This window comes from Bubalus bubalis, chromosome 18 (genome assembly GCF_019923935.1).
Source record: "Bubalus bubalis isolate 160015118507 breed Murrah chromosome 18, NDDB_SH_1, whole genome shotgun sequence".
Lineage (NCBI taxonomy): Eukaryota > Metazoa > Chordata > Mammalia > Artiodactyla > Bovidae > Bubalus > Bubalus bubalis.
In genome coordinates this window covers 48,944,769-48,969,504 of record NC_059174.1, presented here as the reverse complement: position 1 = coordinate 48,969,504, position 24,736 = coordinate 48,944,769, and the positions used below count along the sequence as shown (strand labels likewise).

General features: G+C 50.7%; 2 protein-coding genes across 3 annotated transcripts in view; one reads left to right on the top strand and one right to left on the bottom strand.

The window, feature by feature from the left end:
* Positions 1-334: 334 nt before the first annotated feature.
* Positions 335-16,172, bottom strand: MAP3K10 (mitogen-activated protein kinase kinase kinase 10). Of its 2 annotated transcripts, XM_025269113.3 has the most exons (11): positions 14,933-16,172; positions 11,183-11,363; positions 8,088-8,236; positions 7,429-7,604; positions 6,550-6,796; positions 4,461-4,577; positions 2,725-2,902; positions 2,505-2,617; positions 2,374-2,410; positions 1,419-2,108; positions 515-678 (listed from the first exon to the last, which is right to left on the bottom strand). In XM_025269113.3, exons 1-11 carry the CDS (start codon positions 15,612-15,614, stop codon positions 642-644), a joined length of 2,607 nt encoding a protein of 868 aa, XP_025124898.3. In that variant the 5' UTR covers positions 15,615-16,172; the 3' UTR covers positions 515-641. The 2 variants fall into 2 exon arrangements, with proteins under 2 accessions (XP_025124897.3, XP_025124898.3); XM_025269112.3 differs by lacking the exon at positions 2,374-2,410 and having other exon boundaries at positions 335-678; positions 14,933-16,171.
* Positions 16,173-16,239: 67 nt separating this feature from the next.
* Positions 16,240-24,736, top strand: part of LOC102396331 (vomeronasal type-1 receptor 1-like) — a 63,850-nt gene continuing 55,353 nt past the window's right edge. Inside the window, exon 1 of the mRNA XM_045163479.1 lies at positions 16,240-16,364. The gene's annotated coding sequence lies outside the window, so the exon portion shown is untranslated. The remainder of the gene's footprint in view (positions 16,365-24,736) is intronic.

The following is a 24,736-nucleotide window of genomic DNA, read 5'->3' as shown; positions in this document are numbered from 1 at the left end:
GCATGGTGGGTGCTGTGCCACTGGGGATGATCTAGGATCTGGGCCTGGGCCAGGGAAAGACACACAGTCAAACGCGGTAGGGGGCAGGGGTTACCTTTAATGCTGCATTGTGCCGAATCCCTTATGACGCCCTGTCCCTGAGTACCCCTGCCCACCCTCCCCCCCCACAGCAGGGCAGGCACAGGGCCCCACCCCTGGGGTACAAAGGAATAAATTAAGTGCCCTCCCTCCCCACTTCCCCAATAAATAGTGAGTATCCTGCCCAGGGCCTCCCCTGCCGTGTGGCACGGTGGGCTGGGGCTGGGCCTGGGGCGCTACATTCATGGCTGCCCAGGCGGGCGGCTGCGGGCAGGCCTCAGCGGGAGCCATGGGCCCCGCACAGGGGCACTGTGCTGTCCTGGCTCTGCCCCTCCATGTCCATGTCGAGCAGCGTGGGCTGCATGCTGGGGAGCCCCGGGCTCTCCGGAGTGTCTGGCCTGCTGGGAGGTGAGATGCTGAGCGTCTGGCCGAAGGAGACCAGTTTCCAGGGGTCCAGGCGGGGACGGCTGGCGGCTGGCCGGGGCCTTGGGGCGAAGGTCAGGGTGGTGGGGCGGCCCGGGAACTCAGGGGGCCGACGGCGGGCGGGAAACAGGGCCTGGGGGTCAGGCAGGCGGGGGAAGTCCAGGGGATCTCGAGGGCCTGGTAAGAGAGGATCGGAGGAGGTGAGCGGGGTGGGCCAGAGGGTGGTGTTTAAAAGGCAGGAGCATTTACATGAAGATTGGAATTGGACTTCTCTTGACAAAAAAATCTGATTTTCTTGGGCCTGCTGTCCAGCAGAGTTTGGACATTTACCTCGCCACCCCCACCCGCCCCCAACTCCTAACTGCTCACTCGTCTGGGTGCGACTCTGGGCAGCCCTTTATCTCTCAGAGCCTGTCTCCTTGCTAGTACTCCAGACAAAGCCTCATTCCTCCCGCCTCTCCAACCCTGGGCAGGCTCACCAAGACCCAGAGACACCTTAGGCATGTTGCTGTCTGTGAATGGGGATTTCAGCACCTCATTACACAGGCCAGGATTAAATACAGTAATTGTAGAACAAGTAGCACAGTGCCTGATAGGAGGTCCTTAGTTCCTTTCTGTTCTAATCGTCTTTGTCCTGCTAATAAACTACAGAGAACGGGTACCTAACACGTGTTAGCACTAGTAATCGTTGCCATTAATGTCACCTGCCTGGCCCCTGTAGGCATTCGAGTTGCCACCCCTGCTTCCTCCTGCGTCTCAGTTACCCAGGGATCCACAAAGCCTCTTGAAGCAGTGAGGGCCATGGGGACACTGACTCTCCCCACGCTAAGCAAGAGGACTCCGCTGGGCTGGGACATAGAGCCTTGGCGGGGTCAAGGGAGATGGGCTCTTTTCTGAGCGCGTGGAACCTCACTCACCAGGGCCGGGGCCCGTGGGCTCCGGTGCCCCCCGCTGCCCCAGCGCCCCATCCGACGGCGTCCGCCGGTGCCCGCGGCTCACAGCGCGCGCGGCCGTGACGTGGGTGGGCGTGAGCGACTGTCGGGGGTCCTTCTTGAAGCTCTCCAGCTCCAGGTCCACCAGGGGGTTGGTGCTGGGTTGGGGCGGGGGTGGGGAGGGGGGCGGGGAGGGCGCGGCCGGCGCAGCCTCGTCGCTGTCGGAGCGCAGCAGCGAACGCGTGGAGTTGCAGTCGGACACCGACGACAGTGACACAAGGGTGGCGGAGGGCGCCAGGCCCGGGCCGGGGGCCACGTCGTCGCGGCGGCCGGGAGAGCGCCCGGTCGGGCTCAGGCCCCGCGGGAAGCGGCCGCCGCGGGGGAAGAAAAGGCCGTCGAGCCAGCGCCGCTGCTCCTCGCCGTCCGCCGCGCGCGCCTCGGCCACGTCGGCGCCCAGGCCCACGGCGCCCAGCAGCGTGGCGCAGCCCAGCAGCGCGAGCTCGCAGCGCCGCCGGGAGCCGTGCCCGAGCCGGGCGGGTGGCGCGGGCTGACTCGGCTCCCATGGCGCCCGCGCCCCCGGGGAGGGCTGGGCGGGCAGCGGCACCGTGAGGTAGGACGGGGTGGTGTAGGGGGACGGGGGCACGCTGTTGCCTCCGTCCGCCTCCGCAAACTCCTCTGCAACCGGGAGAGAGCCGTCACTGGCCTCTGACTCACTTAACTCTGGGCCCAGGGCCTTTCGGCCCATCCCCTCACCCCGGGACTTGGAGGCAAGGGGTTGTCCCCAGTGACCCCCCGCCGCCCCCCCCCCCCGCCCCCGCCAAGATCACCAAGTCCCACTAAGCGTGGTTCTTGAGCATTTCTCCCCCCAACCCCCCTCCCCTTAGGAATGACCCCCACCACCCAGGGACCAGCTATCTCCCATTCCAGGAATGCGTCCTACCCTCTGGCCAGTGAAATCCGGCTCCCTCCGCGCAACCCTGGGGAATGGTCACCCCTTGGTCTTGGGTTATGTTCCCCTTTGCCAGGGAATGTCCCTCTTCCTCCCTTTTAAAGGCACCCTTGCCCTCTTACCCATTTCATTGAGGCTGGCAAAGCCTGGGGCGATGGGTGTGTGTTTGGGGGATTTGCCCAGGTTGGGGGCACTTGATGACCACTGTTTGCTTCCTTCTCCCAGGGCCTTCAGCCTGCAGGGGGCACCAAAGATTGGGGGGGGGCAGTCATAGGCCTCCTGGCTGTCAAGGGCCTAGGAGACAGGCACGGGGGAGGGGGGGGCGCTCCATGCGGCCAGTACCTCTCCTCTCCGCCAGCCCGTTCCTTCTGCAGCGTGGAGCTGGGCCCCCAGGTCCGGCCCTTCTTCTTGCCCCCGACCAGCTCCTCCTTCTTTGGGGGTCCGCTGCTGCGGCCCCACGTCCCACCGCCACCACTGCTGCTGCAACTGGTGCTACAGCCACCACCATCCACGGGGGTCACTGGGCCCAGAGAAGCCACTTGGTCACTGGGTCTCAGCCTGTCCCAGTTGATCTCCAGCCTTACTCTCCCCGCCTTGGTCTCCCCCGCCACCTGGAAGCCCAAGGGAGCTGGGATTCTGACTCCAGTCATGACCCTTCCCTGCTATCCATCCTCACATAGCTCCCCCCAGCTATCCTGATGTCCTGGCTTCCTGGGTGTCATCACCGGTCACCCCTCACCGGTTAACTCTTCAGCCATCCCTTCATTCCCAAATGTTCACTAGCACCGTCTATGTGCCAAGCCCTGTGGGAGATGCTGAGAAGACAGCAGTGCTAAGAGTAGACCAGACACCCTGCCCTGGCCCTGGAAGTTTACGTTTTAGGGGCTGAGGACAAATGATCAACAGGAGTCACCCTAGGTTGTCATCTGGGTCGGGGGCTAGAAGGTGATCAGAGTGTGGGGCATGGAAAGCTGGTAGGGGGCTTGGGGAGTTAGGGATGGTCTGGTGTGTGAGAAGGAGAGATCTGAGCAGAGACTTGAAGGAGGTGAGGGAGGGAGTCAGGGGGACACAAGGCTGAGAGAGGAGCAGATGCCAAGTCCCTGTGGAGTGTTCCGGAACAGTCTGTCCCCTGCAGAGTCGACTGCTCTCTCTCCTCTGTTCCCATCACATGTTGAACATCCTGAGCACCATGGTTCAGTCATTATTTGTCTCTGTGTCCTCCCAGGAGAATGACCTCTGGGTACAAAGCAGGTGCCCAAACAGCAGTGTGTGGTGGGGGTGGTGTGTGGGGCGAGGCCAGGGGTGGATGGTGGAGCAGAATGGAGTGGGGAAGCTGGCTGGGAACCCTCCACCTCCTCAGTGAACCCTGTACCTGCCATGTGGCTGACAGGCCGTCTGCCCCATTCAAGGTCCCTGCCCTGGCCCAGCACCCTCGTCTCACCTGTCTCCCCTCTTGACTCCTACCCGCCTACAATCCCTACTCCTCACGGCAGTCAGAGGGAAAAGGTCAAGTTTCCTCCATCACTGCCTTGCTCACAGCCTTCCAGAAGCTCCCCCTCAGATGTTAGATAAAATCCAGATTCCTTATCCCCGCTCTTGAGGCTCAGGGCAATCCTCTCCTGCTGAACCCTTGACCATAAACTCACTGCTCTCCCTCCCATTCTTTCTACTTCATCCAAGTTGGCCTTCCCAGCTGATAATCAGCATACTTGTTCCTGCCTCTGGGCTTCTGCCTCTGCTGTTCCCTCTGCCAGGGACACTGTTCCTTCAGATCTCTGCATATGTTACTCCTGACCATGCAGGTCCCTACTTAAACCTCAGCTTCTCTGCAGGCTTTCTTTGTGATTTAAAAATAGGAGCTCTTCTGTTTAGCCCCTTCCCTGATTTCCTTTAGGGTGTGTATCACTACAGGAAATTTCCTGTTCACCAGTTTGTTTACTTGTTGTCTGTTTCCCCCGATGAGAATGAGGGAGGGGGGTCCTGCCTGCCTGCCACCCTGATGTTGCTCTGGCTTGGTGCCAGGTATGTGCTCAGGGAAGTCTGTTCACTGACTGGTCAGGGCCTTGGGAGATACTCACAGCGAATGGCCCTCAGCCGGGGAATGATGCTGGGGCTTGCGGGTGGGCTGGCCCCATCTGATCCTTTCCGCTTGTCCAGGGTTGGAGAGGCCTGGACTGTGATCTTATGTTCAAAGCCTGCAAAAAGAAAGACTTTCCTAAGCACAGGATTCCATGAGTAGCCAAAGAGAAGTCCCCAATGAAGGAAGATAGAAGAAATGCCACCATTTTATATTCCTTAATGCGGTGGTTCTCATAGTGTGTTCCCAGACCAGCAGCATCGACGTCAAGTGGAAACCTCTTGGAAATGCAGATTCTTGATGCCCTCCCTGAATCAGGAACTGTGGGGGTGAGGTGCAGCAATCCAACTGCTGTGTAACAGTACCCAAGTTACCTCTGCTGCTCACTCAGGTTTGAGAGCTGCTGCCCCGAGGATCTAGGCTTGAGTGTCCAATCTGGCAGCCATTAGCCACACATGGAAAGTAAGCGCTTGAAATGTGGCTTGTGCAACTGAGGAACTGGAGAGTGCTACCTTTAGATATTTAGTTGTAAGTAATTTAAATTTACTTTTAAAAACAGATACTCAGTTCAGTCATTGGAAACATTTAAGTATGTTTTGAACAACTGTGGTATGGGAATCTGCTCTTTCAACTGTACATTTTATGAAACCTAAATATAGGTCAAGAAATTGTGAGGAAAATTTAGAGCCCAGATTGAGATGCACTAAGAATATAAAATGAACTCAGGCATAAGAATGCCTGAGTGAAGTCGCTTCAGTCATATCTGACTCTGAGACCCCATGGACTGGAGCCCGCCAGGCTCCTCTGTTCATAGGGATTCTCCAGGCAAGAATACTGGAGTGAGTTGCCATGCCCTCCTCCAGGGGATCTTCCCGACCCAGGGAGCAAACCTGAAACCTTACACCTCCTGCATTGGCAGGCAGGTGAGTTCTTCACAACTAGTGCCGCCTGTCTTCCCTGGTGGCTCAGCTGGTGAAGAACCCACCTGCAATGTGGAAGACCTGGGTCTGATCCCTGGGTTGGGAAGATCCCCTGGAGAAGGGAAAGGCTACCCATTGCAGTATTCTGGCCTGGAGAATTCTACGGACTGTATAGTCCATGCGGTCGCAAAGAGTTGGGCACGACTGAGTGACTTTCACTTTCAGTGCCACCTGGGAAGCCCATAAGATGCACACTGGATTTCAAAGATTTAGTGTGGAAAAAAAGGTAAAATATCTTATTTAAAATTTTTCTTGTAATGACTACATGTGAATATTGGGCTAAACAAAATACACTATTAATTTCATCTGTTTTCCCCCTTTTTTCCATATGGCTACTAGAAAATGTAAATGACACATGTAGCCTGCATTATTTCTGTTGGCTGGTGTTATTCTAGGCACTGCTATAGGACTTGTAACATCTCTTGTAACAGAGAATATCAGCATGAAGTGCCTTCTGACGTTACCTAGAAAGCAGTCCCCCCCCCCCCCCCCCGCCCCAAATCAAACCTGAACTTAAAACTGAGTAAGCCTTGAGATCCAACTCTTAGGTTGAGCCATGTGAAACTTCTGTTTCTGTAGGTCAAAAATGGCTGAACACCAGCAATTTCACATGGTTCAACCTAATACCAATTAATAGGAAATTCAGGGGACAGAGGGACATGTTAAGAGATACCAGGGAGCTGCAAGCAGCAAAATCCAGACTATGGGAAATGCTCTGGCATAAATGAGGCAAGGAGGACAAAGAAGAAGATTTAAAAAGATATTAACAAATAGCTGGAAGACAAAACTATGAGGAAAAGGAAGGAAGTGATGGCCCTGAAAGTCAAGGCAGGCGTTTACTCTTAGGGAATGGCAGGGGGATTGTTTGGAGGGGGTGTGTGCAGGCATCTGGGGTGGCTGTAGGGTCTCTCTGCTCTCCTGGGAGATTCTATTAATGCATTAAGCTATACAGTTTTTTTGGGGGGGGTCATTTTCTGTAGTTGTGATATACTTAGTAATAATAATAAAAAAAAGGCTTGAAAAGTAAAGAAATAAAAGGAAGAGATGACCCCTGGGTTAGCGCTGCTCCCAGCGGCCTCTTGGGGCTGCTGAAGGGGTGTGGCCGGGTACCGGAGGGCAGGCTGATGTGGCTGCCGCCTTCCCGCAGCTTGAGCAGGCGGCTGCGCTTGAAGTTGCCCTTGCGTTTGCGGACCCGGGGCTTCTCCTGGCTCAGCTGGCACATGAGCAGGTGCAGCTCCCGCTCCACGATGTCCATCTCGCGCTCGGCCAGCTCCTGCTCGCGCCGCCGCAGCTGCTCCTCCTGGAAGCGCTGCTCCTGAGCCGCCCGCAGCAGCTCCTCTTCACGGCTCCGGAGCTCCTGGGGAGGAGATGGGCGGCTTGGGGAGAGGGCCGGAGCTACCCTGCCCCCAGGGATGGTCCCGGGGCTGCTGGGCTTGTTTGGTGTCCCGCACAGGCCATCCTGCTGTGGGGCAAATTGGGGGCACGATCCAACTTACTCTTCACTAACCAGGTTGGGGGCCAGGGCAGGAGGCTGTGTTGGCCCAAAGAAAGGGCTGGCTTTTCTTTCTTCTTCTTTTTTTTTCTCTTTCTCTTTGATTTTTAATTTTTGAAGTTTTCAATTTGGAAAACATCCACAAAAGCATCGGTGCATCTGACGCACCCACCATTCGCCCAACTTCGACAGTTATTTTACAAATCTTTTTTCACGCATCACCTTCCTGCTCCTCTCTCCCTCTCACTTTTGCTGTGGGGTTTTAAAGCCAATTTCTAGACCTCATGCAATGTCACTTGTAAGTACTTCAGGGTAGGGTGTCTTTTTCTTATCAATCTGCCAACAGGAGGCTGTCTTTCCTTAACATGTGAGAAAGGCTCCCTCACCCTGCATGGGACCCGAAGACCCCCGGGCTCAGGGAAAGGGACTCTGCCCCATCCATGGTATCAGAACTCAGGGATCTTGCTCCATCCCTCCCACCTCACCCCCGCCTTCACCTTCTCCTTGGTCCGGAGGTCATCGAACATGTGCTGAATCTCCAGCTTCCAGTCTTCCTGCAGCGAGTGAAAAGACTCCAGCGGCATCTGGAACAGGGCTGACTGTTCGATGACTTCAAGTTGCTTCAAGATGCTGCCAAAATCTGGCCGCCCGTGGGGGTCTGGGTCCCAGCATTCTGGGGTGGGGGTGGGAAGGACAACAGTGGGAGTGAAGATGTCAATGGCCATGCTCTGGGGCATCAGCCTGCTCAGTGGAGGCAGGACTTTAAGGGACTGTGGACAAATAGCTCCCATGGAGCCCGGGGGAAGGAATTCAAAGCCACGTTCTTGGAAGCGTTTCACTTGGTGAAAGTCTGGGGAGAGAAACTCAGGGACCTGTTCCCTGACTGGTGGTAGAATCAAGGGTCAGGGAGGAATCCCAGGGCCAGTGAATCCTAACAGGCTGCCCTCAAGCGCTGTGGGCTTGCCTGGCCAGAACAAAGGTCTGGAGGCCATGGAGCCGACCAGAGGGGAGACTGATCATGGTCCCATGGTTCCAGCCCCTTCTCCCTCACTCCTGGGCCCAATGGAATGGATGGGTGTGAAGGGGTGAGGTCTGGGCCTGAGGGCTCCTTGCCACCCCAAGCTGAGCCTACCCTCTCCACGGGGCCCTGGCTCACCCTCCAGTAGGCGGGCAAAGGGCTCGGGGCATGTGGAGGGAATGGGCAGAGTCAGCTTGTTCATAGCCACGCCATATGCCACGGCCAAGGCGTCGATTTCACGGTAGGGGACCTCACCCGTCAGCAGCTCCCAGAGCAGTACCCCGAAGCTGCAGGTGGGGGAGAGGGAGGGGTGACGCCAGAGCCCACCCTCATCCTCACCCACACCCCAGCCCTGCCTCCAGTCCTGTGGTGAGCCTCCCTCCCCCCAGCACCCAGCCCCGGCCAGTGAGGCCACAAGAACTGCCTTTGACCTCCACAGCCTGATCTCAAACAGATGTGGTGGGGTTGGTCCTCTGGTGTCTCTCCTTTGCTCTGTCCCCCTTTCCTCTCCCCTGCCTGAAAACCTTCAGTGGGTTCCTTGTGCCCACTGGGCAAATCCACCCTGAGCTTGCTGACCCTGCAGCTTCCCCCTCTAAACACTCTTGGCCCCTGTACCAACCCTGGCTGCATCTTGCAGCTATGCTAAACAGTTGAACAAATCCTGTTTTTCCTAACCTCTGGCCTTTGCACACGTTGTTCCCTTGGTTGAGAACACCCTTCCCCTTTGCCTAACTGTCCTTTAAGTCACAACTCAGGTGCCCTCTCTAACCAGGAAGGCTTCCTTGATTCCACAGCCTCAAAATCTGGGTCGGAGGCCCCTTCACTACATTTCCATTGAACCCTCTGCACTTACCTCTAAATACAAGTTAACACTGTTTAACATTTACAGAGCACTCACTCCAGGCCAGCATTACTCAAGTCCTGTAAGGCAGAAGGCACTGGGTATGATCCCTATTTTATCCAGTGAGTGGGTGCAGGCTCAGAGAGGTTAAGCTGTTTGCCTAAGGTCACACAGCTTGTAAGTGGTGGAGCCACGCTGCACTCGGGCCCCCTGAAGCCCACAGCAGCAGCCTTGGCGGCTACACATCCCAGAGCACGCGTCACTGTGCCACTGCCACCTGCAAACTCATCTTCTCCAGTAAACCATGCTCCTCCTGGGTCCTCACCAGTGTTTGATGTGATGCCTAACACGGACTGGATCCCCATGCTCCCCCATATCCAGGCATGCACTCATTCACCATACACTTATTAAACATCTGCTGTGTGCTAGGCACTGTTCCGGGTACTGGAATAAGAGAGACACAGCCCCTGCCCTCAAGCAGCTCACAGCCTCTCCTTTCTCAGTGACAGCGCTGGTAAATTTGAGCTGGAGGAATGCTGCCTAGAATAATTTTCCATCCTCCTTTGCATCAAAGTATGCCCATATGGCAAGGGTTCTGGCCAGTGGGATATGAACTGTGGAGTGTGCAACTAATTTCCAAAAAGTCTCCTTAAAGGGAAGGGGTCCCCTTTCCTCTTTCCTCCATCCTACTGGTTGGAATACAGACAATAAAAGCTGGCCATCCTGGACCATGAAGTAGCCTTGGGAAAGGAGGCCATACAAGGTGGAGGAAGATAACAGTGGGTTGTAAGTGTAGGTGGCCAGACCCCACCCCCTCCACCTCTTCTACATCTCTGGAAACCTGTGGGGATGTTCTGATTGCCCAACGTGAATGATACCCCCATTAAAAACCCTAAAATAGGGCTCTGAATTCCTAATATTACATCAGTCCTGGGCTCTTACATGAGCGCAAAAGCATCCATATTATTTTTATTTTGGATTTTCTGTTGTCACTGAAATATGGCTTCTATAAATGTTTGGGATCATAAATGAATGCCTTATGCGAAGCAAGACTAAACTTCCCCCCAAGGGCTGCGCTGCTCTAGTTGAGACTTCCTGTCTGATCTCTCTGCCCCAGGACCATGACTTTGCTGCTTGGTCCATCTGGAGCCTCAGCTGGGGACTGACCTGGGTTTGGCTTCCTCCCAAGAGCAGGCTGAGTTTCTGCTGTCACCCGGTCCTGCAGGCGACAAACAGCCGCCCCCTGGCCTCCTGCCCCCACTCCTGTCCCCTGAAGTCCATCAGCCAAGGGAGCCTTTGTGATGCTCCATCAGATCGTGTCATTCACAAATGCCTCCAGTGGCTTTCCAATGCGCTTGGAATAAACCTGGAGTCCACTCCCTTCTCTGCGGAGCCCTCGGCTCTCTCCTCCGTCATTTCCCACGGCTTTCCTCCCTGCCTGCTCTGCTCCAGCCATGGGTCCTTTTCTGGAGCACGTCCTGCTTGTTCTCACCTCGGTATTTCCTTTGTGGCAGCTGCTCCCCCTGCCTGGGAAGCTTCTTCCCCTCAACTCTGCGTGACTGGCTCCTTCTCGTCATCCAGAACCGGGCTCAAGTGCCATTTCTCATAAAAACCTTCCCCGAAGTCATCGCCAGACCGCAGAGTGCTTTTCAGTTAGCTTCTTAGCTCGTAATACTGTCTAGTCCTTTATCTGGTGGGTTAACTTATTATTAACTTATTATCTTTTAAAAATTATTTTACAATTTTCTTAACTTAAAAACAGCCTTTTCAGCTTCACATGTATGTATGTGAAAGTGAAGTGAAAGTTGCTCAGTCATGTCTGACTCTTTGTGACCCTTTGGACTGCAGCCAGCCAGGTTCCTCAGTCCATGGGATTCTCCAGGCAAGAATACTGGAGTGGGTTGCCATGCCCTCCTCCAGGGGCTCTTCCCGACCCAGGGATTCAACCCATGTCTTCTATGTCTCTTGCACTGCAAGGGATTCTTTACCCACTGAACCATTAGGGAAGCCCGTGTATGTATGTATTATTCCTGTGGGCAGGAACTGGGTCTGTTTCTATATGCTGCTGTATCCCCTGAGCCCAGGGCAGTTGGATGAATGATGAATGGTTACCTATAAAGGTCTCAGTTTCCTGTCTGAGGAGTGGGGGCCATGTCATGGATGGGGTTTTGAGGGTCTTTGGTACTGACAGCCTATCTTTATACCACTTCTGCTAGCAGAACAGGCACCTGCTTTGGTGCTCATCTGCTGGTCTGACCTTGCTGGCTGCCCCCGGACCCGGATCCCAGCTCCCAGTGGCTGTGGCAGCCGGTCCCTCCCACTCTGCCCTTCTCCCCCTTCCTCCCTCCTTCACGCCCAGTAGGCCTCCCCTCCCCCACCCCACCATCAGCACCTCCAGACGTCACTGCTTTTGGAGAAGAGAGAGAGACGGATAACCTCCGGGGCCATCCAGGCGTACGTCCCCGCAGCGCTCATTTTGGTGGTCTTGTGCCATTCGCGGGCGAGGCCAAAGTCCGTGATCTTGAGCACCGTGTCTGCGAGGTTGTGGTTCTCTATGGCCTCCAGGATAAGGACTGCAGGGTGGAAAGAAAGGGGGGTCATCCTGGATCTGCTTGGCTGCAGTCCTGTGTTCTACCCCCACCTCACCTGGAATCTCCTATTTGTTCTCTCCCTGTCACCGAGGGTCGCCCCCTTCTGCAGTAGCTCCTTTCCAGGCCAGAAGACCATGAATCCTTTCCCCCTGGTCTAATCGCTGCCTTAGCCTCCCATCAAGGGTTGGGGAGCTTCTCCTGAGTTCACTGGCCTCCTGAGTCTAACCTGGGCTCCCAGGAGTTCAGTGAAAGGTTGATAGCCATGGCCTTGGTTCTTCTTGGTCTACGTCTCAGATTCCCAACCACCCCAGAAGTGGCAGCTGCAGACATGAGCAGGAGGGGACTGTTTTCCTCCCCCTTTTGTCATCTGCTGTGGGGCCTCCGTGGCCACAGTTCTACTCTTTTGTCACACTCTTTGCCATGTGACTTTGAAGTTCTTTCCACTAAAGAGGCAGCATGTATCTCCCCATCCTTTACTTTGGGTTGGCTGTATGACTCAACTTGTCTGATAAAATGAGGCAGAAGAGACAGAATGCCAGTTCCAAGCCCCGGCCTCTCCTATCTACTTGCCCTCTTGCCCTTCCGCCATCACCACGACAACATGCCTTGGCTAGCCTGCTGGTCCAAGGAAGATGAGCCCCACCTCAGTCAGTTGACCTCCAGCAGGCCTGCAAATGCATGAGTAGTAACGAAGGACACTGAGTTTTAAGACACTACATTTGCCAGGTGTGTGTGTGTGTGTGTGTGTGTGTGTGAGGGTGGTTTGTTACACAGCAGTATTATAACAAAATCTGACTGACTGATCTATCCCCCAAGCATATGGAATGGTTCCAACTTACTTGCTGCCTAGAGTGATTACTAACAACAGTAACAATCATGGCCAGTGTTTATCAGGAGCCAATTATATGGCAGGTACAGGGCTGAACCCTCTAAGCAAATTAACTAGCAAGCGACCCATTTTGTTGACAAGAAAACTGAGGCTTTGGCATGTGACTCTACCTTCTAGAAGTCTTCCCTTCTCAAGTCACCAACTCCTGTTTGCGGTGTGACCCTGTGACACAGGGAACACCCCATGATCTTACACTTTATTTCTCCCATGCTGGGCCTAACTCAATTCACTTATATATATATATATATATACACACACACACACACACATATATATATATGTATATATAACATACATATATATACTATACAGTCCATGGAATTCTCCAGGTCAGAATACTGGAGTGGGTAGCCATTCCTTTCTCCAGGGGATCTTTCCAACCCAGGGACTGAACCCAGGTCTCCCACATTGCAGTCAGATTCTTTACCAGCCAAGCCACAAGGGAAGCCCATGCTATATATATGTTATATATATATATAACATAATTATATATGTATATATAATTATGTTACCCCTGCTTAAGACCCTCTAATGGCTTCTATCCAAAGTCTTCACCATAGCCCCTCAAGACTGACGTGATCTGGCCCTTCTACTTTTACAACCTCATCTCCTTCTTCTGCCTGACTCCTGCTCTTCCAGGCACCTTAGGACCTTTGCCCTGCCCAGGTCTTCATAAAGCTGGGTCCTATGGGTTCAGGTCTCTGCTCAAATGTTGCCTTCCTGGACCATCTGATCTAAAGAGCTCCCTCCGCCCCATTCTTAACCTGCTTTATTTCCTTCAGAGCCCTTGATACTCTGAAATTTTGTTATCTATCTATTTAAACATCAACCATCTATTTCTGTCCACTAGAATATAACTTCCATAAGTGTGTGTGGGGGGTAATCTTATCTTGTTCACTTCTGTGATCCCCAGAGCCCAGGACAGTGCCTACACTTAATTCTGCTTCAGAATTATTAGCTGAATGAACCAATGAATGAATGACATCAGATGAGGAGTTCCTCAGGGGAGGCTAAACAGGGGAACCTGTGCTGTGAAGGCCCTGTTTCCGCTGTCTCAGGCATGCATCAGTCCCAGTGCCCGACCAGGAAGCCAGGCTAAGGGCCCCACTGACCCCTTGTCCAAGTGGCACTGGCTACAGAAAAATTGGGGTCCATGGGAGCATGTCCTTGCACCCCACCTGCAGGCTGTGAATCAGCAGGGGGGGAAGGACTGAGAAGGGACCCCGGGCTTCAAGAGGAGTGTGCTGGCAGTCCTGCCTCCATTTACCCAGAATTTCAGAGTTAGAGCGTGAGAGTCAAAGAGGATGGGGGCCGTCTGTCTGTCTTGCTCAATTCCCCGGCCCTGGCGCAGGACTGGTCACACCCTGGGCACATGGTAGCTGTCTGTTGGGTGAATGCCAGACCTAGCAAGTAAGGAAGACCCCACCCCTCTACTCCAGGGGCTCGCAGAAAAATAGTGCGGTGGAGTCAAACATTTCAAAATGTAGAACTGACATGAATCAGAAACAGATGAGACGTGAGGGTTGAGGGCAAAGAGAAAACCCTCCCATATTATGTGAGGGCAGGGAACATGTTGGCCTCACTCACAATGGACCTCTTTTTCTTAGTATATGATCTGATCCAGTAAATACCAAATGGCAGAATAAACAAATCAACGCAGACAAGAAAGGGAGTGACATGGGCAGAGGAAGGATGGGAGAGCCAGAAAGGTAGGATTTTTCTTTCCCTGCTGTGTCCTAACAGTCAGGACAGGGTCTGGTACCCAACAGGTGCTCAGGAAATATCCAGGAAATGAATGAAACCCCTAGATGGTGAGTGCCAGAAGGGCAGAAACCATGGTTGTTTTGGTCCCTGTTGGGCTTCAACATAATAGCTACTCAGTTAATATTAACGGACATCATGAGAAGCTGGTATGTAAGTTCTGGGGAACCTTGCCTTCCATCTGGCCCCAGTTCTCCTTCAACCAACCAATCAACTTTTGAGAGTCTTATGATAGGTCAGGCAGCCTGGAAGCTTTTACATAAGCTACATCCCTTTTCTTCCTTCTCCTCTTTCCCAGTTTGTCTTGGCTAGCTGGGACAGAGGCCCAGGAGGACACCAGGAAGTGGTTCTCAACTGAGGGCTATTTTGCCCTACAGAGGACATTTGGCAATGTCTGAAAACGTTTTTGGTTCTCCTAACAGGGGGGTGGGGAATGCTAATGGCATCTAGTGGGTAGAGGCCAAGGATGCTACTCCATAACTTAGAGCACCCAGGTCAGCCCCTCTGCAACCCTCCGGTGCCAAATGTCCATAGCACTGAGGCTGAGAAACCCTGACTCTGGGCCAGGCTCTTCCTGCCTCTGCCTGGTGGACTGTGGTAGCGCTGGACTGTAAGGGCCATGAGGGCAGGCACCGTACCTGTCCTGTTCGCCGCAGGGAACACAGGGCCTGTCACAGTGTTCATGGATACATGTTTATAGAGCTCCTGTGACTGTAGTCTTCAACCTTTCTGGGCTTCCTTTTCCTCCCTTAATGGGACAAGGACTGTCTCACCCAGCCCTGAAGGTATACTGCTGCCCCCTCTTGCCCCAGCCAAGATTTTCTGGTGTCCCCCTCCCGCCACCAAGGCTTGGCCTACAAAGTTCAATGGAAGCAAGTTTTTGGAGGAGGACACCACTTACTGTTGATGGACTTGAGGTCCCGGTGGATGATGGGCACAGGGGCATCATTGTGTAGGTAGTTCATGCCCCGGGCCACCTGCACAGCCCAGTTGACCAGCACGTGAGGGGGCACCCGGCGCCCTGCCAGCACCCTGCTCAGGGCGCCCCCTCTGGCATACTCCATCACCAGGCAGAGGTGTGGGGGGCTGAGGCAGGCGCCCCTGAGGGCAATGATGTTGGGGTGCTGCAGGGCTCCGAAGAGTCGGGCCTCCTGGCGCACCTGCTCTGCTGTCACTGCCGGGTCCCGTTCAGGGTCCAGCCGGGCGGCCTTGACGGCCACCTCCTCGCCTCGCCACAGGGCCCGATAGACCTTGCCAAAGCCCCCTACGCCGATGATCTCCTCTAGCTGCAGCTCGTGGAAGGGGATCTCCTGGGGCAGCTGGAGGCCTGCGGGCGCGGCGGGGGTGCCGAGGGCCACGTAGTTGCTGGGGAAGACGCCCACACGACCGCTGGGTAGCTGCCCGGTCCACCAGCCCTCGTCGCCCGACACGGCACAGTCCTGGGAAAGCACCTGGACGCGGTCGCCCCTCCGCAGGGTCAGCTCCTCTTCGCCCGCCGCCTCGTAGTCGAACACTGCGGTCCAGACGGGCCCCGCGGGGGTCGTGCCCCACTCCTTGGCCGCCCCCCACTCCTCCTCCTCCATGGGGGAGGGGCCGGGGGCTGCGGGAGGCCGCTTCACACAGGCTGCCCGCGGGATGCAGAGGGCGGGCCCCGGCGGCCAGGATGGGGGGCAGTCCCTGCGGATTCTAGGGGACTCCTGGGAGCCATGGCTAGGGGGCCCTCCACAGGAGCAAGAAAAAGCCTCTTTAAAAGGGCAGGGTCGTGCCCCCTGATTCAGCTGTCCAGGCAGGGTGGGGTGGGGGAAGGGCAGCGGGTTCACCTGTCCCCCCTAAAGGTCAGGGCGCTAAGAAGGCCTGGCCGCGCAGCTGCCGAATTCCTGCCGGGGTCCGCCGGTGGGGGACGAGGGTGAGGGAAGCAGGCAGCCCCCTTCCCCGCGCCTCTCACCCCGCGCAGCTCCACCGGCGGCCCCCGGCTCCGCATCCCGGGCCACAACCTCCGGGCGGGGTGGGGCTGGCGGGGCTCCAGGGGCGCCCGCCCCAGGACGGGGTGGCGCGCCCCTCGGCCTCCTCACGCGCGGGGCGGCCGGGCGGCCCCCATCCTCAGCACCGGCCTCCCGGTTGGCCCCAGCCCCTGCCCCCGCCCGCGCCGCTTCCCGGGGCCGCCGGCGGTGCCTGAGTGACGTGCTCACTGCCGCCGAGCCGCGGTGCCGCCTGGGAGTTGTAGTCTCCGGCAGCGCGGCTTCGAAGTCCGTCCCCGTCCCTCAGCCTCCAGATCCTGACTGCCGGCCTCGGGCAGAAGTGGGGACTACGCGGGGCCGAAGGAATTCTCCCGGGTAGATAAGCCTGGCCTCGGACCCTCCCTGGGACGCGGTGGGCCGGACCCCTGGAGGAGGAGGGGAGGGAAGGGCCGAGCGCTCCTCACAGTCCCTTCGAGGGCCGCGGCCCAAGGTGGGGTTGATGGTGACTGACGCGCTTCGCAAAGGGAAAAGTAGGAGCTGCGTGAATGGTGGTTACTGCCCAGCGCCTCTAACGCGGCCAGGACGAGGTCCCCACGGCTGGACTGCCCTCGGGGGCCCGACCCGAGGTGCACGCCGGGAAGTGTAGTCCGTTCGGACTACACGCCGGACCGGCGCTGTGGGGAGGCAGCCCCCCAGAGAGCTCCCACAAGCTCGCGGGTCGGGTTGACCGTGAGGCCTCTGCTGGGAATACGGGGCTGGGAGGATGTGTGGAGTGTCCCTGAGGAAATCACCGCCACATCTGCTTTCCCCACCAGCTCTGGGTTCCTCTGCCTCCACAGTCACAACTCGAGAATCCCCGCCTTTCATAATGGGAACTTTAATTTACTGAGGCTTAATATGCATCTTACTGCTAAGTGCTTGCCCACACGATAGTACTAAATGCTTTCAAAGCCCCATTTTACAGATGACGCCTAGGGAAGTAAAGTGTCTTGTCCAAGGTCACAAATGTAAATAACAAAGCAACAATCAAAGGTAGATTTTTAAATGAAAACCCACCACGGCCGCAACAACAGTAATGATTAGAAAAAAAAAAAAAAAAAAAAAATGCCTTCCCATTTAAAGAGTAGGTAAACAGTCCTGCAGAGGTTCTGGGAATCGCTCAAGATCCGAAAGCTTGTAAGCAGCAAAATTCTGGATCTTTTCACTAAGCCTCTCCTGACTGGTGTGGGGGTCTGGCGGGAGGAGAGAAGAGGACAATGACGGGCTCTGGTGCCTGAACCCTAGAGAACTGCCCCACAGTCTCCTAGGAAATTGTTCCCGGCTCAGAGGGAAAAGGGTACCTGCTCTCCTGGCTACCTGTGAGGGAAGCTCAGGAATTCTCAGGAATTGCTTGCTTGTTACAAGACAGGCCCCAGTTTCTTGAGGACAGGTCTTTCTGCTATAACCTGATACATGCTTTCCTGAAAAACCTGTAGTTCTGCAAAACAGTGCATGTTAAAAACAAAAAGGCTTTATGGGGAAAAACAGAATTGGGGACAGCTTGCTGAAAACATATGCAACTGTATAATGAGTTATACAAAACCAGTACGAATTCCAATAAAAATGTGCTCAGCCGTCCCATTCTTTTTGACCCCCTGGACTGTAGCCCGCCAGACTCCTCTGTTCAGGGGATTTCCCAGACAAGAATACTGGGAGTGGGTTGTCATTTCCTCCTCCAGGGGATCTTCCCAACCCAGGGATGGTGCCCACGTCTCCTGCCTTGGCAGGCAGATTCTTTTATCACTGAGCCACCTGGGAAACCCTAATAAAAATACAATCACAGTTAAATCTCCATAGGGCACATGCACTTAGTAATACTTCTGTGCCTTCTTTGCAATTTTAAAGGCTGGGGCTTGTACCTCCTTCACAGATATGCCGATCTGGGGATACTTTCTTATGGAGATCATTTTCATCAAAAGTGAAAATCTGGAGAATTCCCTGATGGTCTAGCTAGGATTCCGCTTCCACTGCCGTGGGCACGGGTTTGATCCCAGTCAGGGAACTACGATCCCTGTAAGCTGCCCAGGGCTGCCAAAAAACGAAAATCTGATCCAAGATGTAGTCTTCATTGATGTGTTATTTTAATGTGGGAAAATGTTGCAGTTTCTTCACCTGCTTTCACAGCTTTGGCACATACTATCTCACTGGAAAAGACCCTGATGCTGGGAAAGATTGAGGGCAAGAGGAGAAGGGGGCAACAGAGGATGAGAGGGTTGAATAGCATCACCAACTCAATGGACATTAGTTTGAGTAACTCTGGGGAATAGTGAAGGACAAGGAAACCTGGCTTGCAGCAATCCATGGGATCGCAAAGAGCCAGACAGGACTTTGTGACTGAACAACAATATCATTGTAGTAAATGTTATGGTTTTTGAAATCACTAAACCATCCATTGTGGATCTAAAGGAAGACATTTCTGTAGAGTTGCAGCTTTTCCCTTTAATATCTTCTTTTATTACTAAGTCTTCCCCTTTAATTATGAGAAAATTTACCTCTGATTGCTTCAAAACATTAGCCTCCTAGAGAAAATTGCCTATTAACCAATATGATGGTGATATGCTACCATCTTATTTTGTTTACCAATTGTTTATGGGGTGATTCAAGTCAAAGAAGGTGAGCAGCAAAACAGGTGGTCTCCAAGCAGATGCCTAGACTTTGGTGAGGAGGACTTGGCTTGGTTCTAAACCCCGGGGACTCTGCGATAGGAATGGGGAGTGGGGTGGCATTTGTGAAATCCATAAAAAAATCCTTTGGATTTTGGTTGGGAATGTAATGAATAATTATTAATTTGGGGAGAATCTATTACTTTGTAATACCGAGTCTTCCGTTCTTGGGTGTACATACAATTTTTTCCTGGGATATCTTATACATGCTTTTTGGTTCACTGGCTGGACTTGACTGTTTTTACTTTTATACTAATGGCTGGGATTTTTTTTTTTCTCTCCTAATCAGTTACTGCTGTTTTTAATGCTGAGCTTGGATCTGGCTACCTTGTTGAACTCACTCTTATTCATTATAGAATAGCTTGACAGATAATTCTCCATACTATTCTAGCTAGATGGCCCTGGTGTCCAGGGGGGAAATAAAAACTTAATTTTTCCAATCTTTATAACTCATTTCTCACCCCTCCTCTTTGGTTCAGAATTCCAATACAGTGTTGAATGACACTCATGATAATGGACAATCCTTGTTCTTGTTCTAGACTTTTTAAAAGAATGCCCCTAAGGTTTCATCAAGTATGATGTTTTCAGTACATTTAAAAAACTTATTCCTAATTGCTATGAAGTTTTTCTTTAGTAGGTATTGACTCTTATTAAATGCTTTCTATACATTTATTGATATAATCAGATGACTTTTGTGTTGTTAATGTTGTATCATCCTCCTCTCTTTCACTATTGCTGGATTTGATTTAATACCATTTTATTCAGAGTTGCTGTGCATTTGTTTTCATGAGTGGAATTGACTGACTCATGGTTTTCCTTCTTGCGCGGTCCTTGTCCAGTTATGACGTAAGGGAAGCTAGCAGTGCTCCGTGCTTTGCGGGAGGGAGCCACCTACCTTTTCTTACACTCTGGAATGGTTTGTGATACATTAGAGGTATCTGTCCCTTGGACATTTGAGTGTAGAGTTTGAGTGTCAGAGCATTCATATTGGGTGCCTTTTTAGTAGGTCTTTGACGACAATTTCAACCTCTTCTGTGGATTGGTTTATTCAGATTTATTACTTTCTCCCAGAATACATTTTTGTAATTTATATATACCTAGAACAGTATTTTATCTGGGATTTCAGATTCATTGGCATAACTTTATACTTATTATTTCTGATGAATCATATGGATCTGAAGTTATATTTCTTTTGGCTTTCTGATGTTTATGTATTCCTTCTCTTATCTTTCTGGATCAGATTTGAAACAAAATTTACAGTTTTATTGGTCTTTAAAAAGCTTTCAGCTTTTTGTTTGCTGAAAATAAGTAGAAGATAATTCCTTTTACTATTTTTTTGGAGGGATATTTTATTTCATTAATTTCTGCCTTGTTGATTCATTTTTTCCACATTAGTATTTATTTTGTTATTATGTATACCCCAGGTTTTAATATGTAGTGCTTTCATTGTCATTCAGTTCCAAAAAATGTAATTTCAATTCCTATTAACCCCCAAATTATTTAGAAATGTGATTTTTAATATCTAGGTAATGGATTTTTCCTTGATTTTCTTTTTGTAGTTGATTTATAATTTTATTTAATGAATGTGTTTTGAATGACATAAATTCTAGGAATTTACTGAGATTTCGTTTTTGACCTAGTATGCAGCATTTTTTGGTTTTTTTTGGAAGTGTTCTGTTTTGTTTTGTTTTGTTTTGTTTTTAATTTAAATGGTTTTATTTAAGTCAATTGTAGAGATCCTGGATGTTGCTTTTTGAACACAAACATGAAATTAACAAAACAAGCATTCATATTTCTAAACACTTTAGTTCTACAGGTGGAATGAGGATATTTGAAAGAGATTTTCAACAGTCAACACGATGCATGAGATAATACACACTGAATTAGGCTAGTCTTCATCTCCATCTTCATGTTTATGATCCTAAATTGGCTGGAGGTTTGTGTGTGTGGAGGGAGTGTTTTTTTGCTTTTTCATTTCACAAATGATTGCTCAATACAGAATGAAATACACCAAAAGAAGAAAATAGTCTTTTTATACCTAGGGAAGAAGCTACTGCTCTTAAAATGATCACTTCAAGGTAACAGACATCCAAATTGACGTGGTTTTCTTTGAAACTTCGGTAAATCATTTATTACACAGTAGGTTTGGCATTAACCCTGAATTTAGGATAGATAGTGTTATGGAGGGCTGGCTGCTGTATACCAACATCAGTATCAAGTTCATTGTCAGGAATTAGAGACTGTCCCAGATACCAAGCAGGACAGCACTGGCACAAAAAAACCAAAAAGTGAACTGCAGATAGGTCAAAACAAGCTACATTTACTCTTAGAAAAATATCATAAAATGTTATTGGATATGTTGTTTTAAAAGCTAGCTTATAATAAAACACAATGGAATCTTCTATTTTTAACATCTTATGCTCAAATGGTCTTTACATAGGTTGTGTTTTAATAAAACAACATACACACCCAATCAGAGAACAAACATTAGAAACTTGCCATTTGGTGAAGGTTATTCTTCTAGTTCTGCTTTATTGACTATGCCAAGGCCTTTGACTGTGTGGATCACAATAAACTGTGGAAAATTCTGAAAGAGATGGGAATACCAGACCGCCTGCTGCCTCTTGAGAAATTTGTATGCAGGTCAGGAACAACAGTTAGAACTGGACATGGAACAACAGACTGGTTCCAAATAGGAAAAGGAGTTCATCAAGGCTGTATATTGTCACCCTGTTTATTTAACTTATATGCAGAGTACATCATGAGAAACGCTGGACTGGAAGAAACCCAAGCTGGAATCAAGATTGCCGGGAGAAATATCAATAACCTCAGATATGCAGATGACACCACCCTTATGGCAGAAAGTGAAGAGGAACTCAAAAGCCTCTTGATGAAAGTGAAAGTGGAGAGTGAAAAGTTGGCTTAAAGCTCAACATTCAGAAAACGAAAATCATGGCATCTGGTCCCACCACTTCATGGGAAATAGATGGGGAAACAGTGGAAACAGTGTCAGGCTTTATTTTTCTGGGCTCCAAAATCACTGCAGATGGTGACTGCAGCCATGAAATTAAAAGACGCTTACTCCTTGAAAGGAAAGTTATGACCAACCTAGATAGCACATTCAAAAGCAGAGACATTACTTTGCCAACAAAGGTCCGTCTAGTCAAGGCTATGGTTTTTCCTGTGGTCATGTATGGATGTGAGAGTTGGACTGTGAAGAAGGCTGAGCGCCAAAGAATTGATGCTTTTGAACTGTGGTGTTGGAGAAGACTCTAGAGAGTCCCTTGGACTGCAAGGAGATCCAACCAGTCCATTCTGAAGGAGATCAGCCCTGGGATTTCTTTGGAGGGAATGATGCTAAAGCTGAAACTCCAGTACTTTGGCCACCTCATGCGAAGAGTTGACTCATTGGAAAAGACTCTGATGCTGGGAGGGATTGGGGGCAGGAGGAGAAGGGGACCACAGAGGATGAGATGGCTGGATGGCATCACTGACTCGATGGACGTGAGTCTGAGTGAACTCCGGGAGTTGGTGATGGACAGGGAGGCCTGGCGTGCTGCGATTCATGGGGTCGCAAAGAGTCGGACATGACTGAGCGACTGATCTGATCTGATCTGATTCTTCTAGTTACTATAGAGCTCACATTTCTCTATTCATCAGATCAGTAGACAGGTTGGACTGTCATCACATTAAAAATATACGAAACTGTTTGCTCTATTAGATGATTTTCAAAGAAATATGTTTTCTTTAGTTTCAACAGGTTTTTGACAAGAATCTTACTCAAAGAAGTTTTGCTCCTGTGTTATTATTAGTCCAAGTGCTCTGAACACTCCCCCCTTTAAAGGCTTCCACAAACTTAGTGTTTTTCAGGCCGTAAATTTCAATAGTGATGGCAGAAACCACACCTTAGAGGGAAAGGGAGGGCCCTTTGGAGTTATCATTCAAACAAACAAAAAGATCTCTACCAATTTGTCACTTGTCCAGTTTTACAGAAATTCCATTCACGTAACTCTTGTGAAAATCAGCCACAGTTTTACCATATCAAATGACCCAAAGAACATCGCAGGTATCCAGGGAAGATAGTTCACCAGTGCATCTTTAGCTTGATTTTAAAGTCAATCTTAGAGACTGGGTGCTGCAGTTCTCAAAGAGACAAACTGCCTATCCATTGGCTCAAGATTTTTCAAGTTAATGAACATTTCATTTTCCACACTTTTGGTACCAAGAGATTTAACCAGGAAAAAGCTCAAACCTCAGGGTTCAAACTATAGCATGGAAAAATAAAGCATACAGCAAGCATCATCAAAAATAAAATATACAGCAAGCACCATCTACCTCCTTTGCTCTCTCAAAGATGTCAATACTCTATTCCAGTCAGAGGGTGGGGTGAAGAGGCTGAAGCCTGGAAGGAAACTTCACGCAAAGGGGGAAAAAATCTGTTTGGTAGCTATTTCAAAATAAGTTCCCAAACTGCAGAAGGGACTCCGGCCCCTTTGACTTGCAGGAACTACACATAAGAAAAGGATAGAAAATACGACGAGGCAGGCTTATTTTAATCGCCCAGGGGTTTCCAGTGCAAAGCACGACAACTTAAATGCATATTCCAAATTCTTGCTCCAAAGCCGTCTTTGTGCACATTGGGCTCGCATTGACCCCAAGTCCGGATTAGGCAGCGGCTGATTCCTGCTTTACAGCCCTGCCGGCCTAATGAGGCCGGGAGGCGACGGGGCGCGAAGCGTCCTCGGAGCTCGGGCGACCGGCCGATTTACGGCCGCCAAGGGCCCTGTAGGTGAGAGGTCAAAGGGTCAGCGGGCCGAGACCGCAAGAGAATTGACCCTAGGAAATAAGGTCCCCTCCCTCCGGCCCCAGCTTCGACCGGTCCTTGCATGAACTTGGTGTGTGCATAGGGACCCCGGGCGCCCCGACGAGGGGCCCAAGGACCCCGAGCAGGAGCCCTGACCTGGCCTCGGCCTGGGCTGAGCCCGACTGTGTTCCGTCTTTAAATGATGTGCATTCCAGTTGTTGGGATAAGAGGTCTGACCATACAAGTTTATTAATGATCTAATTCTTAACTATTATGTCCGTCCTTTTTTCCCCCTCTGATCTACTGGCTTCTGGAAGGTGTAAATAAGTCTATTATGAGTGAGGCTATGTTCATTTCTCCTTTTAACTGTAACAGTGTTTGCTTCATATATTTTGAAGTTACGTTGTTAGGAGCATAAGGGTTTATGATATTAATATGACATAAGTGAATTATTTCTTTTATCAATATGAAAAAGCCTTTGTTGTCTTTCCTAATGATTTTTGCTTTTAATGCAACTTTTTTCTAACATTTCCTTGGTACTTCTTTTTTCATTCTTTCATTATTCTTTTTTTTTCTTTTCTTTTTCTGAGAGTTGATTTTACCATGCTGTTTCATTTCTGATACACTATAAGAATAGTTTGTATGAAGTTATTCTCTTACGTTATTTTTTTTTTCTCCATATTCCCATTCCAACTTTCATTTCTTCTTCCTCCTCAAAGGCACACTTTCTGATGTGTTTGTGGTTCTTGGATATGTCTTTATTTCTTTTTTTTTAAAATATAGTAGTACTTTTAAGTCTATATTTCTAAAAGATGTATAGTGCTTTGTATATGTATATGGTTTTAATTTATACAAATTGAACCAACTACGTTTCTGTTTTTACATTTTTTGCTCAATATTGTTTTAAGAGCATTCCATATTGTTTGTGTATCTAGGTAATTGCTTCTGTTTGCTGCATAGCACTCTAATTTATTAGTTCACCATCCTTAATTATTCACCTACCAATGAAGAAGACCTACATTGCCTTGAATTCTTAGCTACAACAAACAGCACTTCAATTAAGAGTCTTGTACTTATATCCTTTGGGATTTGAGTGACAGTTTCTCTGGATTATACACCAAGATTGGGGTTGCTGGATCATACGATATACATACTGAATTATGCTAACCAAAGTGCATGATAGTTCTAAATTCTACATGACTTCACTAATACTAGTCCCTCACTGACCTTTTAATTTTGAC